Here is a 15,510-nt window from a genome sequence, read left to right as displayed (position 1 = left end):
ATCAGGAACTCATTGGTAAGAGGGCAAATTCTTTTTGAAATAAAGTAGAATCAACTTTTAAAAAAGTATTCAAGAGTCATTACTTACTGAAAGTGTTATGCATTGGCTGAATGTACAAATTGTACAGCTTTCTATCTTTGTGTTTTTGATAGACTTTAGATGAGTAGTTTAAAGATAAAAGTAGCTCAATCTTTTTTCTTTTGCATTGATGATAGTAGGCAGGTGCCCTACTACTTGCCATGCCCAACCTTAAGCGTTTATATACTCTCTAGCTTTTTTTTGTGCCATTAGTCATATTATTTTCTTTCTTTCTTTCTTTCTTTCTTTCTTTCTTTCTTTCTTTCTTTCTTTCTTTCTTTCTTTCTTTCTTTCTTTCTTTCTTTTTAGCCAGTTGTGGGGCCTGAACTCTGGGCCTGGGCACTGTCCCTCAGCTCTTCAGCTCAAGGCTAGCACTCTACCACTTGAGCTATAGCACCATTTCCAGCTTTTTCTGCTTATGTGGTGCTGAGAAATCGAACCCAGGGCCTCATGCATGCAAGGCAAGTACTCTACCACTGAGCCACCTTCCTAGCCCCAGTCATATTTTCTAAAGTTTAACAAGAAAATCCTTATTTTTATTAACATTTATTAGTATACATTAGTTGTACAAAGGGGATTTCATTTCCATACATGCATACAATGTATCCTGATCTAATTCAGCTTATTCTGCTCCTCCCAGACTGAAGGTTTGGTATCCAAAACAGTCAGTTAGAAGCAACCTGAACATGCTGATGCAAAAAGAAAGCATTCTAAGTGATTTGGCACATGAGATGTAATAAAGCTTTAATAGAATATTTAGAAGGACATAACAAAATTTAGCTCTTTTCTTGTTTGTCTGTCATGGGACCTGAATTCTGGGCCTAGGTGCTGTCCTTAGCTCTTCAGCTCAAGGGTAGCATTCTGCCATTTGAGCCATAGCTCTACTTCTGGCTTTTTCTGCTTATGGTGGTGCTGAGGAATCAAGCCCAGGGCCTAATGCATGCAAGGCAAGCACTCTACCACTTACCCACCTTCCCAGCCCTAGCTCTTTATTTTCAAAACGTTGGAAACTTGTATTTCTAGTTTTAATTTCAGACTGTACTACTTTGTTGCTTCAAGAAGGAAAAATGAGTGAATGTCACTGCTGAATTAGTTTTAGACACTATGTTGGAAATGAACTATACAACATGGGGGAGAGGAGCCAAGAGGATAAACATTGGGAGAAAATGAGAGATGAGGTGACACTCTATAAAAAGAAATGTACTCATTACCTGACTTAAGTAACTTACCCCTCTGTATATCACCTTTACCATTAAAATAATAAGCAGAAGACGGAGAAGTGAATTGGCAGGGCAATTGGTACTTCATTTCTCACTCGACAAGATAGACTACTTCTCAACTTTATTTTCCATCAAGGAACAAGGAACCTTTTGTTCTGAGGCCTGACGTTGAAAGGTTGGCAAAATATTATTACATTAATCAGGCCAAGAATTTAATGCATTTGTTAGGTTTCACAAAAATTTATTTAGAACATTAGAAGGATTTTGTGTAATCTTGCATTTTAAAGCTTACACACAAAGCAAAAGGCTGTATAGAGGCTTAATGATTATTATATTTTTTTGAGGTATTGGTGTTGGAATTCAAAGTTCTGCACTCTACCACTTAAGCCATGCCTGGCTTTTTGTTATTTTGAAGTCCAGTCTCAGAATTTTCTGCCCAGCCTGACTTTAAATTGTGATCCTCTGGATTTCAGCCTCAATTAAGCTAGGAGTACAGACTGAGTCACTAGCACCCAGTATATCACAGTACTAGGGCTTGAACTCAGAGCCTAATTTTCTCCTTTGCGTTTTTGCACAAGGCTAGTTGGCCCTCTAGCACTTGGGCCATACCTTCAGTTAATTTATTTCTGTGTGTGTCAAGTCTGCCCTGCAAGATGCTGGGGCCAGAGCAGCAAACAAAAGTCTCATGTCATTGGGCTTCCATTTTATAGCTTGTGACTGATGGTACACAAACTGGAAATGTTACATACAAAGAAAGAAAGCAGGATAAATGAGTGGTTTATGTGAGTATCATTTTATTGTTAGTGTTTATTAGCTATGACTGGTATGCAGATGGCATACTTGGGACAAATGATAAGAATTCTAAATGAAAATAATGAAATGAAAACAAGTGGTTGAGGTTGAGGGTGTAGCATGCTTAAGGCCGTGGGTGTAACTCTCCAATATTGGAGGAAAGGAAACAGAACTACCCCAAAATGAAAAAAGTTGTTTGACAAATATGTAAAAGATGAAAAGTAATGAAATGTTTAATACAACAAAGTTTTTATAAATATTTTCTGGAAAAACTGACATTTAAAGTGTGTAATACGTTTTCTTGTATGTGTTACTTTTGAGACTAGAAGAAGCAAAATTATAAGGTATTAGAAAAAACTGATTTTGTTGGGACTGGCATTGAACTGTGATCCTCAGATCTCAGCCTCCTGAGTAGCTAGGATTATATAGGTAAGAGCCATTAATACCCAGCTCATTTTGTTTTTGTTTTGTTTTGTTTTTTAGTTGATTGTAGGGCTTGCAGGGTCTGGGCTCTATCTCTGAGCTCAAAGTGAGTGCTCTATCACCTTGAGCCACAGAGCCACTTCCAGTTTTTGAGTAGTTAATTGGAGATAAGAGTCTCATGAGGACTTTTCTGTCTGGGCACGCTTTGAACTTGGATCCTCAGATATCAGCTTCCTGAGTAGCTAGGATTGCAGGCAAGAGCCACCGCTCCGGGTCAGTTTTGTTTCTGGACATATTTAAATTTAAAAAAGTTTGGTCCTGCCGGGCGCTGGTGGCTCACGCCTGTAATCCTAGCTACTCAGGAGGTTGAGATCTGAGGATCGCGGTTCAAAGCCAGCCCGGGCAGGAGAGACCATGAGACTCCTATCTCCAGTAAACCACCAGAAAACCGGAAGTGGCGCTGTAGCTCAAGTGGTAGAGCGCTCGCCTTGAGCTGAAGAGCTGAGGGACAGTGCCTAGGCCCAGAGTTCAAGCCCCACGACCGACCAAAAAAAAAAAAAAAGTTTGGTCCTTTGTGGCTTTGCTCTTACCCTTTGTTAGGAGCACAGCAGTGTTTAAATATCTTTGTTTTACCACAGCCAGAAACTTTCAGAGTGGAAGTGGCGCTGTAGCTCAAGTGGCAGAGCGCTCGCCTTGAGTTGAAGAGCTGAGGGACAACGCCTAGGCCCAGAGTTCAAGCCCCATGACCGACAAAAAAAAAACAACAAAAAAAAAAACAGAAACTTTTAGAGTTACTCTGCATAGGACTCATGATGGTGATAGGTTTTCCCTCGTGACTGATTGGGATGGAGACCACTCCCAGCCTGTGTGAACACTGAGGATTGTTAACTCTGATCCTATCTTATCCACAAGAATTAGTTGGTGTGTAATTGAAACTTGTCCCTCTACAGATATTAGTTTTTTTTTGTTTTTTGTTTTTTTTGTCAGTTGTGGGGTTTGAACTCTGGTGAGATATATATCACTCTGTAATTAATTATTGCAGAACTCAAGTTGAAATCTTTTTGTTTTTGCTCTTCTTGGTACTGAAGTTTGAACTTAAAGCCTTGTACTTGGTAGACAAGTGTTCCATCACTTGAACCATACCTATAAGCCATAATCCTTTTTTTTTTTTTATTTTTTTATTTTTTTTGGGTCCGGTTGTGAGGCCTGAACTCTGGGCCTGGGCGCTGTCCCTCAGCTCTTCAGCTCAAGGCTAGTGCTTTACCACTTGAGCCACAGCGCCACTTCCGGCTTTTTTTTCTTTTTGCTTATGTGGTGCTGGGGAATTGAACCCAGGGCCTCATACATGCAAGGCAAAGCTCTACCACTGAGCCACCTTCCCAGCCCCGCCATAATCCTTTTTGAATAGAAAAAGACCTTCTGATTTCTTGTCAATTTAAATTCTGATTTTTATATTTCTGTAACATATTGTCATCCCAAGTAACACATCATTGATTGCTTTGTAGTTCCCTACTTTCACATTTTGTCCATTTTTTATAGTTCTTAAAATGGTCCAGATTTACCACATGGACTTTCTTTATGGAACAAAAAGACCGTATTACCCTTTTATATCTATGTAGCATGCAATATTATAAAATCTATGTATTAAATATCTATGTATATAGATATATAGTTATATCTATATGGTTTTTATAGTATGTATATGGTTAGCATATGTAGTATATAGCATGTCAAATATACTATATTAATGAAGGTCCAGTTATTTTTGTGTATTTATTTCAGCAGTGGAATTTGAACTCAGGACCTCAGGCTTATCAGGCAGACACCACTTGAGCTATACCGCTAGCCTTTGTAATTTCACTTACCAATAGTCTAGTAAATAACTTCCTAAGTTAATATTACACTTCAATAGGATTTTAATTTTAAATTTTTTAGTAAAACCCCTTTTGTTCTATAAATATCATATAGAAATCTTGATTACCGGCCTGGGAAAGTGGCTCAGTGGTAGAGCACTTGCCTTGCATGCATGAGGCCCTGGGTTCCATTCCTCAGCACCACATAAGCAAAAAGAAAAAGCTGGAAGTGGCGCTGTGGCTCAAGTGGTAGAGCACTAGCCTTGAGCTGAAGAGCTGAGGGATAGCGCCCAGGCCCAGAGTTCAGGCCCCACAATCGGACCAAAAAAAAAAAAAAAAGAAATCTTGATTACCTAAAATATTATGAACAGTAATATGTATAGCTAAAGAACTGACAACTGGTACTTTGTACATTATATTCACAGAAATGCTATCCACAAAAGACAAAAGCTGGAAAATACTACAAATATTTATCAGTACACTGATGCCAATCCGACTAAATTTCTGATTTTTCTTTTTTTAGAATTCAGTACACATATAAAATGACAACCTCCTGGAGTGATCGGTTACAGAATGCAGCTGATATGCCTGCTAACATGGATAAGCATGCTCTAAAAAAGTATCGACGAGAAGCCTATCATCGGTAAGTATTTTGTCTGTTTAATCCTCAAAACAGCTCTGTTAAGTGGGCACAACCTTATTTTACACATGATGGAAATTAATGTACTGAGAAGTAGTTTGCAACAGGTCATGTAACTAGTTTGTGGTTTGAATCTAGCTGAAAGACCATTTAGCTACTAGTATACCTTATTGCTTCTTATGTCTGTTAATAAAAACGCTTAAGAAAAGAATGCATTTAGCTGTAGAAAATTTCACCTAAGTTAATAGGAATGAATTTTTTTCTTTTTTTTTTTTGTCTTCCCCTCCCAGTGTCTTTCCATATGCTAGGCTAGCTATGTATAACTGAACTATATGAGATACTTTTATTTTGGGGGTGGGGTGGGCTAGACTGGTATTGGTCCTTGAACTTAGAGCCTGGGCACCTTCCCTTAGCTCTTGCTCAAGTGGTACACTTGAACTACAGCTCTACTTCTGGCTTTTTACTGGTTATTTGGAGATGAGTCTCAGACTTTCCTGTTCAGAATTCTCAGATCTCAACCTCATCCTGAGTAAGTAGCTAGAATTACAGGCATGAGCCACTAATACCTGGCAACATTTTTAGCAGGAGAAACAAAGGATAGAGTTAGACAGTGATCTAGTAAACATTAAGCTTCTTACAAACATCATCTAGTAACCATCTTAATTGCATTTAATACATCATAACTTGAATACATTTCTGACTCACTTGGAATAGTATTTCCTGGAAGATTTTAGATAGCCTTACATTCTTCACATTGTAAAATACATTTTGAAACAATAGGAATAATAACATAACCATCTTCAAGCTTGAAATTTTAGACTTTTTTTTCCCCCCAAATAAGAGTATTGCTATGTAGCCCAGGCTGGCTTAAACTTGTGATCCTCCTGCCTCAGCTTCCTGAGTGCTGGGTTTGCATATGTGTACCACCTCACTTGGCACACTTGGTTTAAGTCTTTTTTTTTCTAAATTAAAGACATTTTGAGTTGGTGATTTGCAACTGGATAAATTAGATTATTTATGCTAATCATTATCATAAACTGTTCTTAGTTTTACGTAAAGATCTAACTTCTAGCCATTTTTTAAACTAAGTCTTCTAAACTTCAATATGGAAATGATGGTCACGTGTCATTATTAAGAGCTGACTTCAGAATGTATGACTATTGTTCTTCCTTCATTTCCTTGTTGTGATTGCTGTCTTCTGAGGCTAATCATCAAGCCAAACCCTTCATTAGAATATGTTTTGCTATATAATCAGAAGGTAGTCCAAGCTGCTTACATGATAGTGATGTGAAGTAGTCAGGTTACATAGTTCCTTATTTTAATAACTAGTAGAAGTATAGCTCAGAATTTATATTTGCCAAGTCAAAGGATGGAACACTTAGATTTTTCATCACCTCTTCAAATTGACTGTGCCTATGATGCTGAAATCAGGTATTTGGTTTTAACTATTTAAAGTACTTACGATTATAATATAAAATTTCTGCTAGTGAATTTGCTTTTTCCTTATGAATAGTGTTTATGAACTCAGCAGTATTTTTTTAACATATTAAATTGAAATTTAATAACTGGGCCTGTAAATTTGTTAATCAGTCTTATTTTATTTATTTATTGTTGGTCTTGAACTCAGATCAGGCTTGAACACAGTGTCTGGGTACTATCCTTGAGCTTCTTTTGCCCAAGGCTACACTCTACCACTTTGAGCCTCCGCTTCACTTTTCAGGTGGTTAATTGGAGATAAGAGTCTCATGAACTTTCCTATCTGAGCTGACTTCTAACTGGGTTCCTTAGATCTTAGCCTCTTGGGCAGCTAGGATTACAGGCGTGACCTGTCAGTGCTTGGATCTTTTTTTTTTTTTTTTTTTTGCCAGTCCTGGGGCTTGAAATCAGGTCCTGGGCCCTGTCCCTGAGCTTCTTTCATGCAAGGCTAGTTCTCCCACTTGAGCACAGTACCACTTTTGGCTTTTTCTGTTTATACGGTACCGAGGAATCGAACCCAGGACTTCATGCATACTAGGCAAACGCACTACCACTAAGCCACATTCCCAGCCAAAAAGTCTTCTTTTAAAATCAGATAAAAGTTGTCTGGGAATGTGGCTTAGTGGTAGAGTAATTTCCTAGCATGCATGAAGCCCTGGGTTCGATTCCTCAGTACTGTATAAACAGAAAAAGCCTGAAGTAGTGCTGTGGCTCAAAGGGTAGAGTGCTACCTTGAGTGAAAGAAAGCTCAGGGACAGTGCCCAGGCCCTGAGTTCTAGCCCCAGGACTGGCAAAAAACCAAAAACAAAAAAGAAGACTTTTGTATATTTATCTGAAAATATTTTTAATCACAATTTAGGTCTCCAAGCCCAACAAGTCTTAATATTTAAAGCTGTTGAATTGTCTCTTCTCAAATTTAAATGAATGTATTTATGTATTTACATAAAAATGAACTTATTTACACATGTAAAATAATTCTATACTGGTAGTTTGACTCATTTGTAAATTTAGAAATGTTTGCAATGTTTATAGCTTCAAAAGCAAGTTATCAGCTTATATGCAGATAAACTGGCAGACAGATTGATCTCTTTTAATTTCTTTTTCTCTTAACTACTTAAGGATATATGGATGTTATTCATTGTATGTATATGTACACATAGAATTTATAGTATTTAAGGTATATATGTACATTGTAATATAAATCAGGCTAAATAACAATAAGGTAATGATACCTACAATAATGTGGATGGCTCTCAAGACTAATGCTGAATCAGAGAATCCAGCTATAAAGGTTATATCTGGGTCACAGATGTAGCTCAGTAGTAGAATGCTTGCGTAGTATGGATGAAATTATTTCTAGTTCCACAAAAAGGGAGGGGAGAAAAGGAATAAGGGGCAGGTGAGGAGTATCCTATGTAATTTATACCAATCACTAGGAGTTGGTGGAAGAGGGATAGTCTTAACTACAGAAGGATAGTATGAGAGCTTTTTGGGGTGATAGAACTTTTCTGATTCCAGGTTGATTATTATGTCACCATATATGTGCTGAAGTTAGTAGTAATGTATACCAAAAATGTCAATATCATTAAGTTTGAGAAAATAATTGCTTCTATAGACATTCTTGAACCTATTTTTTGTAGCTATGCAGTAAGTTTTCCTGATTTCTACTGCAGAATGGAATTGTTGGCACATAGAGTAAGCATATGTTTAGGTTTAGTAGATATTGTCCAATAGGGTTCCCAAACAGTGCTCTATAGTTCTACCTATGATGTATGAGAGTATTGATTGCTTTGAATTGTATGTTTAATTAAAAAGTTATTATGATACATATATAGTAAAATTTCCTTTTGGTTTGAATTTGTATTTTCCTGATGAATAATTAGGTTAGACATTTTGTTTTTGTGTGTGTTCACGTTAAGGCTTGAACTTGGGGCCTGAGTGAGGTTTCTGAGCTACTATACTCAAGGCTAGCACTCTATCACTTGAGCCATAGCTCCACTTATGGCTTTTATAGTGGTTAATTGGAGATAAGAGCCTCAGACACTTTCTTATCTGGACTGGTTTTGAACCCCTTATCCTTAGATCTCAGCCACCTAAGTAGCTTGAATTACAAGCTGGCTCTCTTCATATGTTAATAAGCCATTTAGAGTTTCACATTGTCATTTGTGTCAACTTAAATCTTTTTTTTTTTTTGGTCCAGTCATGGGGCCTGAACTCTGGGCCTGGGGGCTGTCCCTCAACTCTTCAGCTCAAGGCTAGCACTTGAGCCACAGCGCCACTTCCGGCTTTTTTCTTTTTGCTTATGTGGCGCTGAGGAATGGAACCCAGGGCCTCATGCATGCAAGGCAAGCGCTCCACCACTGAGCCACCTTCCCAGCCCCTCAACTTAAATCTTTATATCTATCTACCTACATTTTTTTTTTTTTTGTCAATTGTGGGGCCTGAACTCTGGGCTTAGGTGCTGTCCATCAGCTCTTCAGCTCAAGGCTAACACTCTACCATTTGAGCCACAGCACCACCTCTGGCTTTTTTTGCTTATGTGGTACTGAGAAATCGAACCCAGGGCCTCATGCATGCAAGGCAAGCACACTTACCACCGAGCCACCTTCCCAGCCAAATCTGCTTTTTTTTTTGATATACCAAAACTTTTATTCTCAGAAGACATAAAATCAAAACCAAAACAAATAATATCTATCTGGTCCCCACCCTATCCCTCCCTCCCAACCACCCACACATCCTTTTGAGGTGACTGTGATGCATACATAGGGGTGGAGCTGGAGGATCCTGTGTTCCTTGGGCAGAAAGAAGTCTTTTGGGGGCTAGGTATTCTCCAAGTTGACATCTCTTCCAGCCTTGCCTACCCTCTGAACAGAGAGCAAGAGGGAAGAATTCTGGAGTGCTCAAGTTCCTTGGGGAACAGGTGGCTGAGTCAGTACTACCTCCATGGCCTTTACCAGTTACAGCTCATCTTCATCTAGCTTGGCAAGTCTGGCCTGACAGGGAGGGCTGTTTGGAGTTAGAAGGGCTGGAAGAGACTTGAGGAGCTTTGGGGTATCATTGAGAGCCTGTGTGTCCTGGGGTAGGGGTGCTCTGGCTACCTCCTCTTTGGGTAACAACAGCAGGGAAGGAAGAGAGCCATTGATGGGTGTGTACATGCTGACCTGGGCCTGGTCTCCAGGCCTTATTCTCCCAGGGATCCCCACCAGGAACTGCTGGCCTCCCCAGGCTGTTGGTCTGGCTCTCTCATCTCTGGTATTCAATGGGTGACTGCAGTGTGTTGAGGAAGTCTCATTGGCTTTCCAGGATATGAGCCACTTGTCCAGGCTTGACTGGCTGCAGAGTCTGAAGCCCACGGGACATAGCTCTGGATCCCACCTTCTGGCCCTCTGGAGGTCAGTGCAGAGCGGCAAGGGTCACTTGGAGGTTTCCCTCCTTCCAGGCAGCTCACCTTGATACTGCTCTTGTACATGTATCCAGACTGTGTACTGCCTCGTGCTCCTCCTCCCAAGGTCTCACTGAAGATAATTTGCTCAAAGAGGAACACATGTCTTTCTCGACCACAGGAAGAAAGCAGTCCCCCAGACCCAGGCTCTGTGACCCAGAATGTGTCTTGGCCCAAGAGTTTCCCCTGAGCAGTCAGTTTGCCCTCAAATCATCGCAGTCTCCCTAGGGACATTGTATCATTGCAGTGCTTGGGCACAAAGCACATGACCTCCACAGCTTGCTCTAGCTCTTCAGTATCCATCCCAGCTCTACTGTAATACTTCAGAAAATCCTTGAGCAGCAGCTGGTATTTCATGATCCACTGTACAGGTTTGATGCGGAGGTCATTGCTGCCCCAGCTGTTGCATGAGTGCCTCCAAATAGCTGTTTCCAAACTCTGACACCACATGCTCTTATTTGGGCTTGTTCTGAAAATACACCATATACATATGCAGCCAGCACTAGTGTTTAATGAATAGCTGAGACAACTAGTCAGAATCCTCCAAACACCAAGGTCTCTTCTTCAGATGGCTAGAAGCCCACCTGCAATTTTTTTTTTTGAAATACCAGGTTTTTTGTTTGTTTGTTTTCTATCGGTCATGGGGCTTGAACTCTGGGCCTTGTCGCTTTCCCTGCGTTCTTCAGCTCAAGGTGTGAGCACTCTACCACTTGAGCCACAGCACTACTTCCAGTTTTCTGGTGGTTTATTGGAGATAAGAGTCTCATGGAGTTTCCTGCCTGGGCTGGCTGAGATCCTCAGATCTCAGACTCCTGAGTAGCTAGAATTACAGGCGTGAGCCACTGGTGCCCAGCTCTGAAATACCAGTTTTATTGAAGTATATTCATATAATACAAAATGTAATTATGCAATTCAGTGGTTTTTATATATTGACAAATTTTTGCCTACTACTTAACTTACATTTACATTATCCCCTAAAGAAACCTACCACTCATTAATAGTTGCTATTCTGGACATTGCATATAAATATAATCTTGCATATATTTTGTGTCTTTTTTTCCAAGTTTCAAGTCTCATCTGTAGTGTAATATATCTTAATACTTGTATATCTTTACATTTAAACATTTCTTTTGGACAGTACTAGGACTTGAACTCTCAGGGCTTTGTTCTCTCTGCCTTTTGGCTCATGGCTGATGCTCTACCAGTTGAGCCATGCCTCTAGTTTCCTATGTTTTTTTTCCTCACTTAGTTTCAAGTTTCATCTGTATTGTAACACGTCTCAGTACTTTTATATCTTTACATTTACATTTCTTTTGGGGAATAGTAGGGCTTGAACTCTTAGGACTTTGTTCTTTCTGCTTTTTGGCTCCTGGTGGTGTTCTACCACTTGAGCCACCTCCAGTTAGACTTTTTGTTGCTGGTTACTTGAATATTAGTTGTTGGATTTGTCTACCTGGGTTAGCTTTGAACCTACATTCTCACGTCTCAACCTTTTGAGTAGCTAGGATTATAGGCTTGAATCACTGGCACAGTTCAAAAACCATAACATTTACCCTTACATAGTATGTACAACTCAATGGATTTGCTGTATTTATAAGATTGTGCAAATATCACCACTGTGATATTCCAGAACATTTTGTTCTTTTTTCTTTTTGGCCGGTCATGGGGCTGGAACTCTGGGCCTGGGCACTGTCCCTTACCCTGTCAGCTCAAGGCTAGTGCTCTACCACTTGAGCCATAGCGCCACTTCTGGCTTTTTCTGCTTATGTAGTGTTGAGGAATCGAACCCAGGGCCTTATGTATGCAAGACAAGCATTCTACCACTGAGCCACCTTCCCAGCCCATTCTAGAACATTTTATTAATTGAAAAGGAACTTCTTAGCTAGATGTTGGTGGCTCATGGTGGTAATCTTAGGTACTCAGGATCTGAGGATCATGGTTTGAAGCCATCTGGGCAGGAAGGCTCATGAGACTCTTACCTCCTATTAAAGACCAAAAATTCACAAGTGGAGCTGTGGCTCAAGTGGTAGAGTGCTACCCTTGCACACAAAAGCTCAGGGACAGTGCCTAGGCCTGAGTTCAAGCCCTAGGACCAGCACACATAAAAAAAGGAACCAGTTGTTCAGTGGCAATAACTTCTCCTTTCCCTCTTCCTTGGACATGATAACTATGAATTTACTTTCTATCTCTGTGGCCTATTATGAATATTTCATATTCCCAGCCCTATTTCATACAAACGGAATCATATAATATATGGCCTTTTGTATCCGACTTCTTTTATTTAGCCTACTGTTTTAAAGGTTTATTGATGCTGTGTCTGTTCAGTTCTTAGTTCATTTTAGTTGCTGAAAAACATTCCATTGTACAGGTAAGATATACCATACTATATTTTTCTATTCATTTGTTGCCTACCATTTGGGTTGTTTCCATTTTGTGAGCCATTATGAATACTACTACTGTTATGTACAAGTTTTGTGTTAACATTTTTTCTGGTTGTAGGTCTAGCTATAGAATTTGCTGGCTTATATAGTAACCTTATGCTTAAGTTACAAAAAATTTCCATACTTTACTACGGATGTATCATTTTACATTCCCCTCAGCATGTGTGAGGATTCCATTTACTTTGCATCTTCACACACTTGGTATCTTTTAATTATAGACATTTTCTTCAGCTCAAGGCGACTGCTCTACTGCTTGAGCCACAGCACCACTTCCACTTATAGACATTTTAATATGTGTGAAGTATCTATGATTTCTATTTGCATTTTCCTTATGAAAGCATCTTTTCATATTCTTATTAGCTATTGATATATATTCTAAGAAATGTCTTTCAGATCTTTTGCCTTTTTTTTTTTTTGTCTGTCATGGAGCTTGAACTCAGGACCTGAACTTTCTCCATGAGCTTTTTCGCTCAAGGTTAGCACTCTACCACTTTGAGCCCCAGCGCCACTTCTGGTTTTCTGGGGGTTAATTGGAGATAAGATTCTCACAGATGGGGCTGGGAAGGTGGCTCAGTGGTATAGCGCTTGCCTTGCATGCATGAGGCCCTGGGTTTGATTCCTCAGCACCACATAAACAGAAAAATAAAAGCCGGAAGTGCCGCAGTGGCTCAAGTGGTAGAGCGCTAGCCTTGAAGTGAAGAGCTGAGGGACAGCGCCCAGGCCCAGAGTTCAGGCCCACAACCGGACCTTCCCACCCAAAAAAAAAAAAATATTCTCACAGACTTTCTCGCCCTGGCTGGCTTTGAACTGTGATCCTTGGATCTCAGCCTCCTGAGTAGCTAGGATTATGGCTGTCAGCCACCAGAGCTTGGTTTTGCCTATTTTTTGAGTTGTGATTTTATTGTTGAGCTGTAAAAGTTCTTTATACATCCTGAATATGAGATCTTTGCATAATTTTCAGATATTTTACTCAATTTTTTGGATTGACTTGTCACTTTCTTGGTAGTGTCCATTGAAGTACAAGTGTCTTTAATATTAATGAAATCCAATTTACGTTTTTATTGCTTAGGCTTTTGTTATCATATTTAAGAAAATCATTGTTTAATCTAAAGTCACAGTGTTTTATTCTGTTTTATAGTTTTAGCTCTTACACTTAGAATTTAATCTATTTTTAGTTACTTTTTGTATATGATGGGGTCCATATATATGGAATACACAGAATATAGATGTCCAGATTCATTATTTTCCATGTAGCTATCCAGTTTTCCATCACTGTTTGCTGAAAAGATTATTCTTTTTATAACCAATGGCATTGGCAGCCTAGTCAAGAATAAGTTCATTATAAATATGTAGGTTTGCATTTGTGCTTTTTTAATTACCTCACTGATGTATTTGTTTTTTCTTAATGTTAGTACCATTCAGTCTTTTATTTTCATGTTGGTAAGAAAACTTGGCAGAGCTTTTACTGAGTAAGCAAGCAAAGCAAGTAGACAAGTAATCAAGCAGACAAAAAGCAGACAGACAAGCAAAAAGGAAGGGCAGACTCTTAACAGAGTGTGGGTGCTCTTGAGAAATAGAGAGACACCCCATTTAGTCTTAATTGTTGCGGGTTTATAGTGACTTTTGAGATCATGATATGTTTCCTTTAACTTTGTTATTTTTCAAAGTTGTTTTGACTATTTTTGGGGTCCATCTCTGTTCATAGAATTTTGTTAGGTATTACATTGAATTTGTGTACATTGATTTGAGGAGTCTTGCTGTCTTAATATTGTCATCTGATCCATGGATGTGGAATGTCTTTCCATTATTTAGATCTTCAATCTCTTTCAGTGGCACCTTTTTCTTGTGCTTAATCTTAGAGAAAGCTTTCAGTCTTCTATCACAAGTATGAGATTAGCAGGTGCTGGTGGTTCAAAGTCAGGACACCGGTGGCTCACACCTGTAATCCTAGATACTCAGGAGGCTGAGATCATAATGGTATCTTGTTTGTGTTTTGAGTTTTGCTGTATTGAAGATCAAACCCAGGGCCTTGCCGGTTTCTACTTCTTACTTGAGTTAGTGTTGGTAATTTGTATATATCTAGATATTTGTCCAATTATCAGTCACCTGAAATGCTGGCATTTTGCTAAGATTAGTAATAATGTCTTTTCTTTCTTTTCTGTTTATAGTACTTCTCTTTTGAGGTTATGTTACTTAACTTTGTTTTCTTGATCTTTTCAAAGAAGCAACTTTAATTTTTTTTTTTTTCAATCCTGTGGCTTGAACTCTGGGCCTTCGCACTGTCTCAGAGCTTCTTTTTGCTCAAGGCTAGCACTCTGCCACTTGAGCCACAGTACCACTTTTGGCCTCTTCTGAGTAGTTTATTGGACAAAAGAATCTTACAGACTTTTCTGCCTGGGCTGGCTTTAACTGCGATCCTCAGATCTCAGCCTCCTGAGTTAGCTAGGACTGTAGGTGTAACCCAACCATACCTGAGTAGTTTAATTTTTCTCTAGAATTTTTTCTTTTCTCTCTCTCTCTCTCTCTCTGTCTCTCTCTCTTTTTTCCCAATCCTGGGCTTGAACTCAGGGTCTGGGCTTCTTTGTGCTCAAAGCTAGCACTCTACCACTTGAGCCACAGTGCCACTTCCAGCTTTTTCTGTTTGTGTGGTACTGAGGCATTGAACCCAGTGCTTCATGCATGCTAGGCCAGCACTCTACCACTAAGTCACATTCCCAGTCCTTCATTTGTATTTTGTCTTTGCTATTCTCTATACTTCACAGCAACCAGAAAGGTTGAGTTGTAATCCAGTCTACTCTATATTGTCTTTCTTTTCTTTTCTTTTCCCTCCCTCTCTCCCTCCCTCCCTCCCCTCCCTCCTTCCCTCCCTCCCTTCCTTCCTTCCATCCTTCTTTCCTTCCTTTCTTCCTTTTTTGTTTTTAGTGCTAGTCTGGGCATTGTTCCTGAGCTTTTTTTTTTTCAAAGCACTTGAAAAAAAAAGACACTTTTTTCAAGGCACTTGAGTCATAGCTCCACTTCTAGTTTTTGTGGTTAATTTTGAGATAAGATGCCTTCCTGGCTTCAAACCTCTGTCCTTGAATCTCAACCTAGCTAGGATTATAGACATGAGCCACTGGAGCCAGTCTTACTTCTTCTTCTTCTTCTT

The 15,510-nt window shown here is 39.4% G+C and overlaps 1 protein-coding gene and 1 pseudogene across 1 annotated transcript in view; one reads left to right on the top strand and one right to left on the bottom strand.

The window, feature by feature from the left end:
• Positions 1 to 4,894: 4,894 nt before the first annotated feature.
• Nt5c2 (5'-nucleotidase, cytosolic II) overlaps positions 4,895 to 15,510 on the top strand; it is an 80,744-nt gene continuing 70,128 nt past the window's right edge. Inside the window, exon 1 of the mRNA XM_013017771.1 lies at positions 4,895 to 5,009. Within this exon, the coding sequence (XP_012873225.1) occupies positions 4,909 to 5,009 (101 nt within the window). The 5' untranslated portion in view covers positions 4,895 to 4,908. The remainder of the gene's footprint in view (positions 5,010 to 15,510) is intronic.
• LOC105986571 lies at positions 9,440 to 10,941 on the bottom strand (annotated as a pseudogene).

The sequence above is a fragment of the Dipodomys ordii genome, unplaced genomic scaffold, assembly GCF_000151885.1.
Source record: "Dipodomys ordii isolate 6190 unplaced genomic scaffold, Dord_2.0 Scaffold36, whole genome shotgun sequence".
In the NCBI taxonomy this organism is placed as follows: Eukaryota; Metazoa; Chordata; class Mammalia; order Rodentia; family Heteromyidae; genus Dipodomys; species Dipodomys ordii.
Note: the sequence above shows the minus strand (reverse complement) of the source record. Positions and strands in the feature narration are given on the sequence as shown.